The sequence below is a fragment of the Salvelinus sp. IW2-2015 genome, linkage group LG22, assembly GCF_002910315.2.
Source record: "Salvelinus sp. IW2-2015 linkage group LG22, ASM291031v2, whole genome shotgun sequence".
Classification (NCBI taxonomy): domain Eukaryota; kingdom Metazoa; phylum Chordata; class Actinopteri; order Salmoniformes; family Salmonidae; genus Salvelinus; species Salvelinus sp. IW2-2015.
The window spans coordinates 24,376,667-24,395,581 of record NC_036862.1 but is presented as its reverse complement, the minus strand read 5'-3'; the positions used below and the strand labels follow the sequence as shown (position 1 = coordinate 24,395,581).

The following is an 18,915-nucleotide window of genomic DNA, read 5'->3' as shown; positions in this document are numbered from 1 at the left end:
CTGTCCTTGATTCTGGTGTGCCCCTAAATTTAGGTGGGGTTATTTGGAGGGTGGTTATTGTGGGGAGGCTAAGGACGGGGATTGATTATGGTGGGGTGGGAACCACGCCCGGAGCCTAAGCCACCACCGTGGTCAGATGCCCACCCAGACCCTCCCCTGGACTTTTTGGTGATGCGTTCGGAGTACGCATCTTATGGGGGGGTACTACTGTCACGTTCCTGACCTGTTTTCTGTTTAGTTTTGTGTGTTAGTTGGTCAGGACGTGAGTTTGGGTGGGCATTCTATGTTATCTGTTTCTATGTTGGTTTAGGGTTGCCTGGTATGGCTCTTAATTAGAGGCAGGTGTTTTGCGTTCCTCTGATTAAGAGTCATATTTAGGTAGGCTGTTCACAGTGTTTGTTTGTGGGTGGTTGTCTCCTGTGTCAGTGTTTGTCGCACCATACGGGACTGTTACGGTTTGTTCATTTCATGTAGGCTATTTTTCCCTGTTCGTGCGTTCTCGTGTTTATGTATGTTCGTCGTTCAGGTCTGTCTACTTTCGTTTTGTTATTTTGTATCATTTGAAGTATAGTTCGTTTTCGTGTTTTTTCCCGTCTGTCTTTAATAAAATTCATTATGTCTTCACAATCCGCTGCATTTTGGTTCAATCCCTGCTTCTCTTCATCTGAATCCGAAGAGGAGGAGGACCACCGTTACAACTACTTACTTTGAAATGTCTCTAAAAGTAATTGAAATACCGTCAAAAGTATTTCAACCCACGTCTGCCTACTCCAGAGAGATTTTGATCCTGTTTTATGGTTCAGGTTACAGGAGAGTAGAAGTGGGCAAAGTAGATTTGAGGTTAGAGAGAGAGAGGGGAAATAGGAGAAAAGATATAGAGTGAGCGAGAGAAAGAGAGAGATAGCAGAGAGGGGAGAGAGGAGGGGCTCGGACAGAAAGAGCAGCCCAGGGGATCATGCAGTGCTACTGTAACTGGGTGTAAACAAACAGGAAAAGACAGGCCAGCTCAGGACGGAGAGAGAGGACACCAAGTAATTTCAAGGTCTTGGCCGGGATAGCATGGGGTAGGAGAGATTTTCTGAGAGGAAAGCTGTCTGAACAGAGAAGAACTTACACAATTCTAGCTACACGCCATGGGGAGATAGTTGAATAGCACAGAAAGCACAAACTGAAATTGTAATGCCTCAATTCAAAATTCTCTTAGGGGCATCCAAAAGTGCAGTTTTACAGAACATGTTAGAGAGCAAGTTGATTGAGTTGTAATGTGTCATGCTCCTACCTTGAGGCTCTCAGTGCTGTTGTTCCTGCTGCTGCTGTGGCTGGGGCTGCTGTGCTGCCTCTGGCTGCTACTACTGCTGCTGCTGAAACACAGGGCGTCGAAGCACAACACACCTCCCACACAGTCGCCCATCACACACACCTGGACGGGAACACACACACACATGCACGCACACACAGACGCACATACAGTACACACACACCGTTTTAGAAAACCTCGCTCCACTCAATCAATGTAGGCTGCCAAGCCTTCCCAGCAGGCAGATTTGGGCCCCGTGCCTGTTCAGATCCACAGTTGAATCTGAATGTCAATAGCACACTTCATTAGGACTGACTCAGTCTGAGGGAACAACACAATTTTCTCCTTAATTGGTTTGACGTGCCACCATTGTACTTGGCTTCCTGACTAAGAATTGCGTTATGACCACAAATCTTGTCAAAGTTATGCAAGGAGAGGAAGTTCAATTTAATAGAGTTTAAACATTGTATGGTTTTGCCAATAATGCGCTCTTTAAAATTACAGTGCTTAATTAGAACACAGGTCCTTATCAGAGAGGGGATTGTCCACAGGTGTGTGAAAGTTAATGGGGTCTGCAGACGGCATGATAAAGCTGCAGGCCTCTGGCGACACTAGTCCCCACAGTGAACACAGAAGATTACCCAGCCCTCTCTATCCCAATCATCACTTCCTCTGGAAATTATTGGCTTCCATTAAATGGACTGCAGCACATTATTGGATTTGGCATGAGAGATTAGAGACAATGAGATCTTCCTTTCTCTCTCTCCTCTTCTCCTCCCTTGTTCCTTACAGTATGACTCATCTCTAGTGAGTCAGTGTGACCCTGTGGGAGCCGAGGGGACACTTTAGAGGATGGACCCACCTCGCCAGTGAAGACCTTTATGGGGGGACACTTTAGGAGGACGGACCCACCTGGCCAGTGAAGCCCTATATTGGGGGACACTTTAGAGGGACAGACCCACCTGGCCAGTGAGGCCCTGTCTAGGTGGGACACTAGAGGACGGACCCACCTGGCCAGTGAAGCCCTGTCCGTCCTGGGACTCGAGGAAGCTGTGGTAGACCTGGTTGGTGCGGGTGATGAGAGTAGCCACGGCGTCCTGGTAGTTTGGCGCTGCGATGGCAAGGAGCGGGAGGGCAGCCAGGGGCAGGTGGTCAACGCTGCTGGATACACAGCTCTCGTCATAGCTGTACGGGTTCAGACTGGAGGGGATAGGAAGGGGGGAAACACACAACAGGAAGTGAGTCATTTGTGTGCCTTGAATAACAATCAATTCAATTCAAAATGTTATTTATCCCTGAAAAATGACTTGAGTTGCCATAGTTTTGGGTCTTACATGGAAAATGGAATGTACCTATATGGTGAATGGAGAGCCCTCTGACATTTACAGTATTAACAGGCATTCATTCATCAAGCGTTTCCACTGCACAAAAATGTCATGGGAAATGGAATTTGGAAAAAGTATTGTAATTGGCTGTTTCTGATAATCCAAGGTTATTTTGGGAAAAAGAGCCAACAAAATGATTTGTTACCATGGAATGTATAAATATGATGAATGAGCCTGTGGCTATTTACCCCCCCCCCCCCCCCCCTATCTCTCTCACTCTCTCTCTTCCACTCACTCTCTCTTCCACTCTCTTTACAGGTGCAGGCTGGCAGACTCTCCCCTGCTGGCACAACCTCGCCTCCTCTGAATGTCTGATAGCACCCTACGCTCTGTGTATCTGATGTGTGTGCATGTGTGTGTGAATCAGAGTGACAGTGCGCACGCCACAGTGTCCAAGATCCATTATCCAACAGTGTGGGGAAACAGTGAACAATAGCCTTGCCCTTGCCAGCACTCCTTGAACAGCTGTACCTATCACCATCCATCAGCAGCTCAGATTACAGGAACTGGCCAAATCTGTGCCAAGGCTGAAATATGGGTGCAGTCATGGATAGGATGGGGTCTGCGTGGTGTGAAGACTCCATTTGTAGAGGAGGTCCCTACCCAGCAGTATCCATTGATGAGACTAGCCAGGAGAGAAAAGGAGCTTCCCAGGTAAATGGCAAGCTGAAGCTGTGATGTCATGCGCCATGTTCCCCACCCTCTCTCTCTCTCTGTGAACAGATCCCCTGTGTCTGTGGTGGGGAACATGGAGCAAGAAACTGTGACACCACTATAATAAGACACCTACAATATGCAGGTGATAGGAACAGTTTTCTGTTCAGTTATTTCACAGGTATAGGTAGGCAATGTGCTAGGTAAAAACTGCCATTTGACTAGAATGTATCTGACCCCAGAATGGCCGACTGTCTGCTTTTAAAGCTGAGTACTGTAAGTACTTACACTGTAACTGCATTACTGCAGTATATATCAGTGGAGGCTCCTCAGAGGAGGAAGGGGAGGACCATCCTCCTTGGTGAATTTCATAAAAATTGAAATTATAAAACATTTTCTTTTTAAAGTTACCCTTTTAAGATAAAACTATACTAAATGTATTCATGTCACCAAATCATTTATTAAAACACACTGTTTTGCAATGAAGGTCTACAGTAGCCTCAGCAGCACTCTGTAGGGTAACACCATGGTGCTAGTTTATGTCTTCCTCTGGTACATTGACTTCAATACAAAACCTAGGAGGCTCATGGTTTTCACCCCCTTCCATAGACTTTCACAGTAATTATGACAACTTCTGGAGGATGTCCTCCAACCTATCAGAACTCTTGCAGCATGAACTGACATGTCTTCCCATGTAAAGGTCCTGTGTGTAGCTGGTGTAGAGAGTCAAGGGCAGGACAGCAGATATGAGTAATCAACGTACTTTACTAAAAATTTAAAAAATACAAAGCAACATAGCGAGCCCACGAAAACGGACCGATGTACAAAGAACAATCACTCACAAACAAAACATGGGGAACAGAGGGTTAAATAATAAACAAGTAATTGGTTGAGTGAAGCCAGGTGTGAAAGACAAAGACAGAACAAATGGAAAATTAAAAGTGGATCGGCGGTGGCTAGAAGGCCGGTGACGTCGACCGCCGAACGTCGCCCGAACAAGGAGAGGGACCGACTTCGGCGGAAGTCGTGACAATCCAATCAAAGGATCAGAGAATGAATCTAGTACTGAAAGCATAAGGGCCATTCCGCCAAATCGGTGCCATTTGAATGTTGAAACTTTTCGAAATTTAACTTCATTCTTTATCTTTTTTCAGCACTGTATCTAATAACACACATGTTTAACTATTCAAAATGTGTAATGATCAATCTTAGACAAATGTATGATTTTTTTTTTTACAAGGCTTCTAAATGGAAGATGGTTGCATTTTTCTCAGTCCTGTTACCAAAACTCTGTTTAAATATCAATTAAAAGTCATGCCCACTAGTTGCTTTGTTTTCCCCTCAATAAAGTGGGTATTTTAAATAAATAATTGGTTACGTGTTAAAAAAATATATATATCTGTAGCTAAAAAGTCACAACATATTTTTTTTTTTACACAAAGCCATTTTTTATTTTTAAGGGAGACCCCAACCTCAATTTTATAAAAAAATCTATAATGTGATTTATCAAACAATTGTTTAAAGGATAGACCAAACATATTTGAAAAATAAGTGGTTTATCTTTATTTGTTTAAATAAAAAACAATGAAGTAACAGGAATGAGCACTGGGTCACAGGAATGAGCACCTGGTCACAGGAATGAGTGTCTGTGTGTGTGAGAATAACTGGATGTCACAGAACTTCCTTCAATTAAACAAAGATAATACAGAGGTCATTATATTTGGCAAAAAATATCTTAGTCTAAATAGCAACATAAAAGCAGTAACAATTGTGTGTGCGTGTATGTGAGCGTGTGCTTGTTGTATGTGTGGTGTGTGTGTGTGTGTGTGTGTGTGTGTGTGTGTGTGTGGTGGTGTGTGTGTGTGTGTGTGTGTGTGTGTGTGTGTGTGTGTGGGATGGGCGGTGGAGAGAGAGAGAAGGTGTGAGTATTGCTCCTCCCCTGCAGCATGTGTGTCTGGCTCCTGCCTCTGCACAGTATGGGTTCTCCATCTTCCCCTACAAAAGGCAAGAAAGACAACAAATACAAAAAGCTGAGCATATTAAGCAGATCCTCAGATCTCTACATTGACTGCCAGTACCTAATATTAACTTGAAAATACTATTTTCTGCATATAAAACACAACATTCACTTGTAAACACGACATACAATTTTATTTCATATTGAATTGCAATAAATGAATGAACAAAAACTAGCCTTTTCTAAGAAACAATCTAGTTTGGCCAAGACTTCGTTGTCAGTTTCCATGTAACGAGCTGTGACTTGCCTCGCTGGTGGGATTGTACACAGGATGTCTTGAAACGGGTACCAAAGGATGTCTTCGCGGGCTGGCCAGCAAAACCTGTTGGCCCCAATCCTTTTCATACAACGAACCGTGTGTGTTTGTCTGTGATGATGCCAGGGTACCGTTGACCGTCGTTCTTCAGCACACCATTTGCCAACAACCTCAGGACTTTGCCACTGATTTTCTGTGGTCGTGGGAGCCTTCTGTCAATTAAATGTGGAGCCTTCTGTCAATTAAATGTGAAATGATTTGCATTAAAGCACTCACAGTTCAGATGTTGTCTTGCTGTGCACAAGCAGCTGACATCCCTGTAGGTCAGCTCTCCATGGCTGTAGGTCACTTAAAAAGTGTTACTGCCTGATGCATCTTCATCGTAGATGGAACTAGTGGCACATCCTTGGGCATCTCTGACACTGCTCTGTCGACTGCTTCCTCTTCCACAAAAACAACTTGATAGCTGTACCTGTCTTGCTCAACACAGAAAACAGCTCTGACGCATCAAGGATATCTGTCACCTTGCTGACAAGAATGTCAGCCATCCTCTTCAGGGCCCTACCACTCCATCCGGGGCACCCTTGCCGTGGCTTGCCTCAAAGAAATTCCACGATCCAGCAGTGAATCCTCTTCTGAACAGCTTAGTACCAAAACAGGAAAATTCCCTCGCTACTTGTGCTGAGTTCAAGGGCCATCACTGTAAAAATGGATAGTGGAGACCTCTGGATGTGCACTCTACACATAATCAAGCACTGGTGACAAGTGCTGCCAGATTGCTGGTGGGCCCTTCTGTCTAGAGGGGCACACTGTGCAGAAGGACACCGGTTGGGGGATTGTATGCACATAAAGCACACCTGTGTGCAATGTTGCCTGCTGGTGTGATGCTCTGAAGTGGACCACCTGTATTTCTGTGCCGTACTTATAGAGGTAATTTTCTGAAAAGTCAACATGAATTAAGCATTCATGTGCTTTCAAGCCTTGTTTCAGTGCCCTGTAGTGGGTAAACGGATTCTTGATATTGTAAGTGTGCCTCTTAAACTTGCGCAGCATCAGGTTCAGCTGTTCCAGCAGTTGCTCTTGGGTGGTCTGGAACTCTTTTTTGATGGTGGATGTTCTGCCATTGGGGTCATTCTTGTGCTCCTTATCTACAATTGCCCACTGGACATAAGTAACTTCATTCTTATCATTGTATATATTGGCCAGAGACGGGGCAAGAGAGGTCCTTGCACACCGCACATGCACTTCATGCACCGTGTTGCATGTGATGGATTTTAGAAGTTCATCAGGATTGAAAGTGTTGATGATCTTCAGGTGGTGCAGTTTCTGTACGATAAAACTGAGATTTTCGTGCAGCTTGCACATGCAAGTCTCCCGGTCACTTGGGTGAACAACCCAAAAGGGGTGCAGTGAGCAGAAGAGGGAGTATGAGATCGACCCATCATGTTCTGCCAAAAACTTCACATGTAGATTTTTCATCGTGTTCAAAAGGAACCTCTTCTGATTTTTGATTTTCTTCTGGGTGAGGGTCTGCCTCTTCCCAGTCGTAATTCGACTGTCATCATCCCTGGTGTAAAAATCTCTGACTTTGTTTATGAAGCCATCTACCACCCTATTGTTTCTCTTCCTTTGGAAGTTTAAGTTTAGTTCTGCATTCTTCGCATTCATCAGCCACCTTTTCTTTGAAAACCCAAATGAACCTTGGGAGAGACATTGCAACCTATATTTTTATATGTTTTCCTGTCACTATCTTTGAGATTAGTTGCCTTTCCCTTTCTCCCCGTGAGTTGCTGTACCTCTGTCGGATGTCCTCCACTAAGGCCTCATGGAAGAGAGGCTATTTTGTATTGTAGCTGTCTCATTTGTTTGTCAATTTTTGTATGTGGAGATGGATTATTCTGTTTCATACGCAGAATTTTTTCCTTATACCCCTCCTTTTTTTCGGGTTTGTGTCTGTAGCTGCTTTTGTAGCTTTTCAGTTTGTTTCTGGAGCTTCTCTGATGTCTTTCACCTCCTTTTAAGCCCTTCATCTTTTTGCCTAAAACACACAAGTACATCACAATTACAATAGTTAAGCACTTAATCGATTGGCTCCCTGTAAGTAGTGTTCACATTGTAAAACTGAAAACACCTTCAGTAATTCTAACTGTGAAACTTAAAATCAAGAGAATAGTATTATAATGAATCAATGTATATACCAGATACACATTTAAAATGTCTATTTCATTCAAACTTCTCACTCCTGTTACTCTTATTCAGCCCTGATACCCTTCATATGAGTAACAGGACTGAAAGTAACAGGACTGAGTTTTTAGTATAGCATTTGCAAGTACATGAAATGTAGCCACATGGCATCAATGCTAATAGCACGAGAACACTTAGCACCTTCAAGTTGTTTACCAAAACTATCTTTAAAAAACAAACATTCTCAATCATACTTACAAAATGATACAAAATACAGAAAAAAGAGTGAGAACTTACTTTTGGTCTTCCCATGGCCTTCTGGAGACTCATATGATGCTACTTCCGGTTGATCATGTGACTTGTCGAATGTCCCACATTTTTAGAGGGGGGAATGTGTCAGGGTAACAGGACTGAATGAAAACCTGGGGGCATGACTAAAATGTGTATTTTAACTAACATATTATGAATTTCCGATGAGAAAATGTATTTTATGTCTAAATTGGAAATAGTCACACAATAATACAAAAAAATACGATTTCTGAAGGGTTCTAATCATTATATTTCATGATGAAGTGTAGTGTTAGAGAGTGGGGACGGGCTCAAATCAATTTTTTTCAGTGTTCTAGGTAGTTTTTATTAGGTTTTACATGATGTATCTTCAAATTGCAATTAGGACAAAGAGCAGGACACTTTGCTTGATAATATAATGTATTATACAGATACTTTTCATGCATGTTTATGCATGTAATGTCCTTGGGACAGAAAAGACACAGATTTGTTGGAATGGCCCATAAGATACAGCTAGCTAGCACTGCAGTGCATAAAATGTGTGTGAGTAGTTGATTCAAAGAGAGAGAAAGACAATAGTTGAACAGTTTTGAACAAATCAATGTTTTCCAAAATGAAGGAGAAGCAAGAGAGAGCTGGAGAGCGATTTTGTCAATTTTTTTCACTTCAGTATCACTATGTTAGCTAGCTATGACTATCCAACACAACACTGAAACTCTTCCAAGTCAAAGTAAGCTTTTGGTTTTACAAATGTATTTCCACTGGGGCTCACCGGTGTAAATGCTAAACTGCTAACTGACTATACACTGTTAAGTTACTGCATGATTGTAGCGGGTTACTAACGGGTTACTAGTAATTCTATTAGCTTTTAAAATATATATATATATTTAACCAGGCAAGTCAGTTAAGAACAAATTTTATTTACAATGATGGCCTACCCCGGCCAAACCTAGGCGACGCCGGGTCAATTGTGCGCCGCCCTATGGGACTCCCAATCATGGCCGGATATGATACAGTCTGGATTCGAACCTGGAACTGTAGTGACGCTTCTTGCACTGAGATGCAGTGCCTTAGACCGCTGCTCCACTGGGGAGATTTGTTGACTATGACGTTACTTTAGTTATGGTGACAACGACGTAGGCTGTGTGTAGCAGTTATGACATGGTGTCACGAGCGTCGTCTTGAAAATGACCGGACCAAGGTGCAGCTTGGTAAGCGTACATTTTTCTTTATTTTTTAAATGTCGCCAACAAAACAATAAACAACAAAATCGAACGTGAAGCTCCGTAAGGCTATACATGCATTAAACGAAGACAACAACCCACAAATGAGAAAAGGAAAAAAGGCTGCCTAAGTATTCCCAATCAGAGACAACGATAGACAGCTGTCCCTGATTGAGAATCATACCCGGCCAAAAACAAAGAACCAGAAAGCATAGACTTTCCCACCCGAGTCACACCCTGACCAAACAAACATAGAGAATAAAAGGATCTCTACGGTCAGGGTGTGACACATGGTTTGGCTTGGAAATGTTTTTTTGCCTGGTCACATACAGCTGATGTGTTGTGCATTGAAGTCCACAAACAAAGGGAAAAGGTGAGAGGAGGAGAGTGCATAGATGCGAGAAGGAATACAACATGGCTGCTTTGAATGTGAACAGTGTTAACGCGTGACATGGGGTGTATTTATTCTGCCGATTCTGCTGAAAAACATTTGTGGAACGAAACATAACATAAGATAACCATACCTGAATTTGTCCAATAGAAACTCTCGTTTGCAACTGTTGGACTAATGATTACACCCTATATCAGCTAGGTGCATGCAAGAGTGTGCAAGGCGGTATTGAATGTGTCGCAACCTCATGATGGGTATAGGGACAATTTGAGAATAATGTAGTAGCCTAAACCTATCGATGTTACATTGAACTGGGTGAATGAAATATGAATGACAGTCATCCAATATGCTGTAATAGAAATAAGGACATGCTCATGAAAAAAATAAAAAAAGGTCCTCCCTCATCATAAACGGCACTGACCTCCACTGGTATGTAGGTTATCCATCGGTAGTCACTCTCAAGGGCCTGTGTAATGTTCTGCTATAGCTGTACTGTGTCATGCTGTTCCTGTCGTGTTAACAGAGCCCTGTAGAGCCCCCTGCTGCTGGCCAGGACACACACATTACCATAACACACCTGGACAGGCAGTTACATGGCCAAGACCAAGGTCAAAGACCATCTAGACACAACAAGACAACACAAAGCCACCCACCCAGCTTCTCTCATCAGCATGTTCTTTATTTATTTCTAGAGATGGATAATTAGTCATCTACCTATGTTGTTGGTAATGCTGTGGGATATTTATTCTTCACCTGATATAGAGTCCAGGTAATGCTTTGTTACTGAGTTTCACTGTAATTGGATGTAGAATATACAGCTCTACCAATCTAATTTCTTGGAAGAACGCAGAAGGTGCTGTTTGTTTTGTAGAGAATCAATACAACGAATTAGAAGTAGAGAGACAGCAACATGTTCTTCCAGGTGTAAAATGATTACTCAACCAGGGGCTCCTTAAGATCTTAATTGCAATAGGAATCAGGTTGGATTCTCCAGATTCTCTCCAGATTCTCAATTAAGACAACATGTTCAGCCTTAAAGATGCTCAAATGAGGCAAAAAAGCTAATGAGGTTGACATAGAACTATCTTTCTCAGTCTGCCACATCAACACCGCAGAGCCTATAGGAGCACAGTGGGTTTCAAGTCTTGACAATGGGTTTCAAGTCACTATGAGAAAGTATCTCTGGTGTGTGAGATGAGACTTTCTCACACACACACACAACACACACACACAGACACACACACACACACGTACACGCACCCACACACACATACATTCTCATTAGGAGAGTGTTCATGCTAGCCGGGGGAGAAGCTGAGGATATACTGTGGTATACCATCAAGGCAGAACAGACCTCCAGAGAGCCTATTTGTAAGAAGACAAGGGCTCCTTGGCTACTCGCTCTCTGCCTCTGTGTAACACTTCTAACAAAAGTAGGCTTACAGTTGTGTTCAACATACAGCAAGCCTGTCAGCCTATTCCTACAGTACATGAATGAACCTCTTCAATAATACAACTAAGAAAATTGTATCAATGCCATTTACATTGAAGACTGCCGATTAAAACAAAAAACTGTTTGAATCAGATTTGGATTCCGTCCCAAATGGCACCGTATTTCTTATATACTGCACTACTTTTGACCAGAGCTCTATGGGCCCAAGCAGTGCACTACATTTGGGACACAATGTCTATCATCCTTTCTCCCATCCATTTCTGTAGTGTCTGATTCTACAGATTTACATAGTAATGTGCTGATGAAGAGATGTCACGCCCTGACCTGAGTATTCTTTGTTTTCTTTAAATATTTTGGTTAGGTCAGGGTGTGACGAGGGTGGTTTGTGTGTTTTTGTCTCGTCTAGGGTGTTTGTACTGTCTAGGTTTTTTTTTGTAGATTTATGGGGTTGTGTTCATTCTAGGTGTTTATGTAAGTCTATGGTTGCCTAGATTGGTTCTCAATTAGAGGCAGGTGTTTATCGTTGTCTCTGATTGGGAACCATATTTAGGCAGCCATGTTCTTTGGGTATTTTGTGGGTGATTGTTTCCTGTGTCAGTGTTTGTGCCACACGGGACTGTTTCGGTTTGTTCTCGTTTATTGTTTTTGTATTTGTGTTCATGTTCAGTTTTCCCTATTAAAACATGGACACCTACCACGCTGCGTATTGGTCCGATCCTTGCTACACCTCTTCAGAGGAAGAAGAGGAAGACAGCCGTTACAAGAGATGCCTAGCTAGCTGCCATTAACAGGATCTATCCATTAGGAGTGACGTGGCAAGAGAGAGGAGATAGGGGTTTATTTGTTCAATCAGCCCTAAGCCAGCATCAGCAAGCCAGCATCCCTCCTCAAAGCCAAGAAGGTTACACTATCTCATATTCTCTCTCACGTCATCTGATGTCACAGAGCGGGCAAGACTGAAATATGCTCTAACTTCAGAGAGGGTTAGATTCCAGGCTGTATCACAATTGGGAGTCCTATAGGGCGGCGCACAATTGTCCCAGCGTAGTCCGGGTTAGGGTTTGGCCGGGGTAGGCCGTCATTGTAAATACGATTTTGTTCTTAACTGACTTGCCTAGTTAAATAAAAGTTAAATAAAAACAATTTAAATATAAAAAAATTACGGGGCAAAAAAATTACGGGGCACACAGTTTACAAAGCTAACGAGGGAGAAGCAGAGACATAGACAGAAGGAGAGGCCGAGGGAGGGGCAAAGGGAGGGGCAGAGGGAGGGGCAGGGGAGATGCAGGGGGAGATGCAGAGGCAAACCACACGGTGAGCTTAATTAGGCAGAGATGTGCGGAGTAGACTGAGAGCTGCTGCTCCCTGGCTGTGTGTGCTGTGAATGAACAGAACATGAGTGGTCTCCTTGTCCTCAGGTCACTGTCAGGTCAAACTCCCTGTCTGTCCCTGTCCTCAGCTAAAGTAATACAAGACCAACACCATCAGGAAAGCCATTTTAGGACATCACATGAGATTGAGTTGTTTATTAGTTTAGCTGTAGACACTGTTTTGTATATCTTCAACTGTCACAGAGGAAATGCGTCTTGTCGCAGGAAAATAAATCAATTGAGGCACTTTATTTGTTGTCACTTGTTAATTGAATGTGAGACGGCGAGGAGTCAGTCTAACTTTCTGTGTTCCAAAAGGGTTCTTCGGCTGTCCCTATAGGAGAACTCTTTTTGGGTCCAAACCAGTCACTCTGGCATTCCCTTTTGGGTTCCAGGTAAAATAACCCTTTTGGGTTCCATGTAGAACCCTGTAGAAAGGTTCTACACGAAACCCAAATTAGTTATACCTAGAACCAAAAAGGGTTATTTTTAGGTTCTAGATAGCATCTTTCTTTCAAAGAGTGTAAATGGAGCAGCAATTGAGAAATGTGGCAATAACTCACACACACCCACCCAGTAGAGACCCATAGGATGTTGTTCCTTTCAATATTTCATCCCTGGCCATTGCTGTGCCATGCAGGGAGGCAGGCAGGAAGATGTCAAGCCAGCTGCTGAGGAAACACCACAGCCCTCACATCTATTTAAGCTCTCGCCTCCAGTCATTGTCTCTCACCAACGGCAATCACTGCACCAGACAGACAGACGGATGGAAGTCTCAGGGTGCGTCCCGAACGGCACCCTATTCTCTACTGATCTAAAGTTGTGCACTATGTGGGGAATAAGGTGCCATTTGGGACTCATTCTCAGAACCCAGTCTGCCAGCTCCCAGTCAACACATACCAATTAGTGGAAATATAGACACAAACATTCTCACAGGCATATCAATGGAAAAGAGCTGTGCAAAACAAAGTGACATTCTACCAAAGACAATATATGCAGCAGGGAGCTGAAAAATGTGTGCATTTGTCTGAAAGGATTCCCCCAGGAAAGACTGGCAGCTTTAAATGCGACATGAAAAGATTAGTCACTGCACAGCCAGCAGCCTGACACATACAGTACTGCCTACAATCACCCGAACAGAACAGAGAGATGCTGCTTTGGGCTCCTCCTCAAAATGGGGCAAAAACTCAAGATAGCCTGCAGATTCCTTTGGTCTTCACCTCGCCAAGGTCTTCATTACTTAACGGATGTGATTTAAAGAAGAGGATTCAAAGAGAGTGAAAGCTTCTTTAAGCTCATGTGTGATTGAAGACTTGCAGGCAGCCATCATCATCTGCTTTCAAGGCAGCCAGCATCAGTAACTACTGTAGCTGATTTATTGAACGGGACAACATTGACAAGCGGGCAGCAGCTTATTCTGGAGGTAACAGCTTCCACATACGTCTCATCTTCAATTCAGTTCCCTCTATTCCACAACCAGATAAAGGCACAGGAGCCCAATAATAAACAACAGCCGTTAATTAGGTAAACAGATCATAGTGAGTCATCAAAAATAATTTTCCTTTCCACAACGGCCTGTAAATAGCACCAGAACACTAATGCAATTCAAACCAGTCACTCTGGCATTCTGTTTCATCTTTCATTCTCTGTCCCCTGAATAGAGCTAGGGTCTTCAGGGTTCTTCAGGGGGCTTCAGGGTTCTTCAGGGGGCTTCAGGGTTCTTCAGGGCGCTTCAGGGGTAGATCAATTAAAACAGTGAGCAGGTTATGAGTTTAGTATTCCACATGCCTCGAAAGGCTGGGAAATGTCAATGGCATGCTAATTAACATCGCAACGTCTGTTTAAAGGCTGCCTGCTCGATATATTTTCCAATTTAACCTTCAACAGAATTGGCAGCCTGGTATCTCTGGCCCGACGTCGCTGTTGATTCATTTGACTCCCGAGACCGAGATCTGTGAATTGGAAATGGTCACTTGGGTATTCTGCCATGCCTCCTTAAAAATGACAAACATGCCTAAACGGTGCAGTGTCATTCTGACTGTCAGACTAAATCGCTGGGTGGTGAATTCACCTCAATAGAAATGCTATCAAATAGAGCCCACATATCACAAGCTACTATTGCTTTATAACCATCATGATTCCCCACTGTGCTTCAGCTATACATCTCAGCAACGCTGAGGCAATCTGAAAGGGGTGAAAGGCCAATACAAACTGCTCTTCAATGCCAAACAGAAAGCAAAAATCTAAATTAGAAAATTTAAGAAATGTTACGAATTTCAAGATTTTTACCCCCCTTGACGTGTCGTGTGATTGACTCACTTAGAGACAAGGGAGAAGGCCTCGGCACACACAGCTGGGCAGGCCACTAGCTTGATCATCACATGTTCTGCAGCAGCCTGGAAGTGTGCTCGAGCCACCTTCTCCAGCACAGAGGACAGCGTGGTGGCATCGCCAGCCTTGGTGCCAGGGTCTCCCCCTGCCGTATCCAGGATGTTCCCACCATGCATCACCAGCAGCAACACGTGGGTCTTACACTGGGTCTTCTGTAGAGTGGAGGAGAGGAAGAAGTAACCAATGAGGGGTAGGGAGGTAGAAAAGAGTAGGATGTGAGAGGAGAGGAGAGAGAAGTGGATTAGTGGTATAAGCCAAGAGTCCTGGACCTGCATTCATATATACTATAGATAACAGAGACACCTCATGAGCAGCCAGAGTAGTTATGCTGGTTATTTATATATCAGAGTTTATATTGTGATTCTCCTACCTCCATGTCCTCTAATCCATCAATGCTGCTCTGAGGGACACAGCGAGGACGCCCCAGGCGATAAAGGCTCTCTACAGATTTAAGATAGGAGAGATGGAGAGAGAGATAGAGAGAGAGCAAGAGAGGAAAAGAGAGAGGGAAAGAGAGAAATATAGATAAAGAAAGAGTGAGGAAGAGAGAGATAAAGATACAGAAAGGAGAGAATGAGAGAGGAAGAGAGTGAGAGCAATAAAGAAAGGAAAGACAGAGGAAGAGAGAGAGAAAGGAGTGAGAGACGATGGCGAGAGAGAGAAAAGTCATTACATAAGCCACTTCACACAGATGCACTGATAACGGAATGATTATTGATCTCAGGAGCTAACCAATTTCAGTATTACTAAAGCCTTAACTTTTCTCTTTATTCCTTCCATAACTGGGAGATGGGCCCCAAATACTGCACGCCTTTAAGCTCAACTCTCCTAAGCACATACTCCAGAAAAGTCAATACTGACTCATTACACAGAATCCTGCCATATCCAGGCATATGGTTCTGTCACGATCACCGTAACTGCCTGGCACTGTCATAGTTTGGATCTTGGCTTGTCAGAAACAGTCGAAACAATGCAAATACACCTTGGGATGAGGAAGATGGAGGAAGGACGAAGGAGAGTTATGGTTATTTTCCCAACCACCTGTATGGTGTCTTTCTGTGTTCCTGTGTGAAGTGTGGCAAGCCATTGGCTCCTGGCCAAACTCATTATCCTCCCTGAAGCCTCTGCATGCTCTGTCATTCTTATTTCACTCCTGAGCTCCTCTCTTCTCCTACTCCCCCTCCTCTCTCTCGTCTCTCGATTCTCTCTCTCTCTTCCTCTCTCTCTCTCTCTCTCTCTCTCTTCTCTCTGTCTCTCTCTCTCTCTCTCTCTCTCTCTCTCTCTCTCTCTCTCCTCTCTCTCTCTCTCTCTCTCTCTCTCTCTCTCTCTCTCTCTCTCTCTCTCTCTCTCCTCTCTCTCTCTCTCTCTCTCTCTCTCTCTCTCTCTCTCGTCTCTCTCTCTCTCTCTCATCTCTCTCTCTCTCTCTCTCACTCATCTCAGCTCTGTGATTTACTCACTTGCTTGTTTATCTGTTCTCCTCCAGCTGGTAGCATCTGCCATGGGAGGCTTTCACACACTCACAGCCTGTGCAGTTCCAGCCCACCAGACTGTCAGCTCCCAGCCCACAGCCTGTCAGCTCCCAGCCACAAGCCAGTCAGCTCCAGCCCACAGCCTGCATCTCCCAGCCTGTCAGTTCCCAGCCTCAGCCTGTCAGTTCCAGCCGCACAGCCTGTCAGCTCCCAGCCTGTCAGCTCCCAGCCCACAGCCTGTCAGTTTCCAGCCCACATCCTGTCAGTTCAAAGCCCACAGCCTGTCAGTTCCAGCCCACAGCCGTCAGCCTCCAGCCCCACCAGTCAGCTCCCAGCCACAGCCTGTCAGCTCCCAGCCTGTCAAGTTCAGCGCCCCACAGCCTGTCAGCTCCCCGCCCACAGCCTGTCAGTTCCCAAGCCCACAGCCTGTCAGCTCCCAGCCCACAGCCTGTCAGTCCCAGCAACAGCTTCCAGCTCTCTGCCCACAGCCTGTCAGCTCCCAGCCCACAGCCTGTCAGCTCTCTGCCCACAGCCTGTCAGCTCCCAGCCCACAGCCAGTCAGCTCCCAGCCCACAGCCTGTCCCAAGTGCTCCCAGCCCAGCCTGTCAGTTCCCGCCACAGCCTGTCGCTCCAGCCCACAGCCTGTCAGCTCCCAGCCCACAGCCTGTCAGCCTGTCAGCTCTCTGCCCACAGCCTGTCAGTTCCCAGCCCACAACCTGTTAGCTCTCTGCCCACAGCCTGTCAGTTCCCAGCCCACAGCCTGTCAGTTCCCAGCCCACAGCCTGTCCGTTCCCAGCCCACAGCCTGTCCTACTCTGCCTGCCTGACATTCCTGCCTGTCTGCTTGCCTGCCAGCCACTCAGTCTCCGGCCACTTCTTGCCTCCTGCCTGCCTCCCCCATCCAATTTAACACTCAGGAGACCCACTGCACAATTTTGGTCAAAAGGTTAGCTACAGCAAATCAATTGAGAAGTTTCTTTGTAAGTGGGAGGTGGAATAACATTGGACCAGTACAGGGAGCACAGTGCCAGATTAGTCATACATTTAAAATGAATGTGTCATCAGAGGTTCTCTGCATATTTACAAAGAATTCTTTCTGCTACTTACGTAACATTAATTGCAACCAAAACAAACCTCTCAATTATTGAGTAGTTGTAACATGGAGTAACAGAATGGGTTGAGTGAACCCAACTCACAGTCCCTAGTGATCTTCAATTTGCTTTTAAATTGGTGAACAGATTTTCAATTAGGTACAACCCTGAAAGCTATGCTAAAACATAGCCATGGTAGACAGGGAAGACTTTCGTGTAAGCGTCAGTGGAAGCTACATACAGTACAAGCACAGCTGGTTGTAGACAGACAGAAGCCTACTTTACTATAAATAAGACATATTTTTTTTAAATGTTGAAGTGCATTGACGTAATCCTATTTGTGACAGGGAAGCGGAGTGGTGAAAAACAGTCTCCTGTGGCCCTCTGTAAGCCTCTCCTGCAGCTTGACAGCCTAGCTAACAGCAGGGGATCCATCCAGGTTACCAAGAGTCTAACTCTCCCTCCCTCTTTCTTATACGTTTTACCTTTCTTTTTATCTCTCCCTCACTCTCTCTCACAGCGCCGTCCCTCTCTCGTGTTGTGCCAATCAATATGTGCATTACAAGGCTCAGAGGCACATATGGTCACTGTCTGCCTCTCTCACTAAACTAATGAATTTGCCCAGAAAGCCCTCTCTAGACTCCTCCAAGTCAGGAGCTACGGGTGCCAGAACTCAGAAGCAATGTCTGTTGTCACCACCACATCTCAACCATACTCTCAAAGCCGTCATATTCACTTCAGTTTCAGACTCTTGAGTCATTTAATAGTGCAGTAAAAAACTGGACATTTGGTTTGTTTGCTAGTACTAAATGTGGACATTTTTCATTTAGTAAAATGCTGTATAATAAATTGAATCATGGAAATTGTGTTCTGTAGGACAACCATAACCAATATTAGTTTAATATTTAATAGTGTGAACAAACTGTAAACAAATAAGAATATTCTGGATAATTGCATATCATATCTAATGACCTTTATGAGAGAGAGAGAGAGAGAAGAGAGAGAGAGAGAGAGAGGAGAGAGTAGAGAGAGAGAGAGAGAGAGAGAGAGAGAGAGAGAGAGAGAGAGAGAGAGAGAGAGAGACGAGAGAGAGAGAGAGAGAGAGAGGAAGAGAGAGAGACGAAACAGACAGACAGACAGACAGAAGACAGACAGGACAAGACAGACAGACAGACAGACAGACAGACAGACAACAGACAGACAGACAGACAGACAGACAGACAGACAGACAGAGGACAGACAGAGAGACAGGAGAGGAGGAGAGGAGGAGAGGGGAGAGAGGGAGGAAGGAGAGGAAGCAGTAGGAAAGAGATGAGCAGGAAGAGAGAAACTGGGAGAGAGAGAGAAGAACAGGAAGGATATTGGCAGTAATGTCAGTCTAGCTAGTGAGGAAGGTGAATTATTGATTTGCGTCCTGATCCCTTGGTGCCGTTCTGTCTTGACCACT

General features: G+C 44.5%; 1 protein-coding gene across 1 annotated transcript in view; it reads right to left on the bottom strand.

The window, feature by feature from the left end:
• The window catches only part of LOC111982690 (membrane-associated phosphatidylinositol transfer protein 3), a 139,243-nt gene that overhangs the window by 43,612 nt on the left and 76,716 nt on the right, over window positions 1-18,915 (bottom strand). Inside the window, 4 exon segments of the mRNA XM_070434150.1 lie at window positions 1,280-1,420; window positions 2,308-2,497; window positions 14,838-15,061; window positions 15,280-15,350. Of these exon segments, the coding sequence (XP_070290251.1) occupies window positions 1,280-1,420; window positions 2,308-2,497; window positions 14,838-15,061; window positions 15,280-15,350 (626 nt within the window).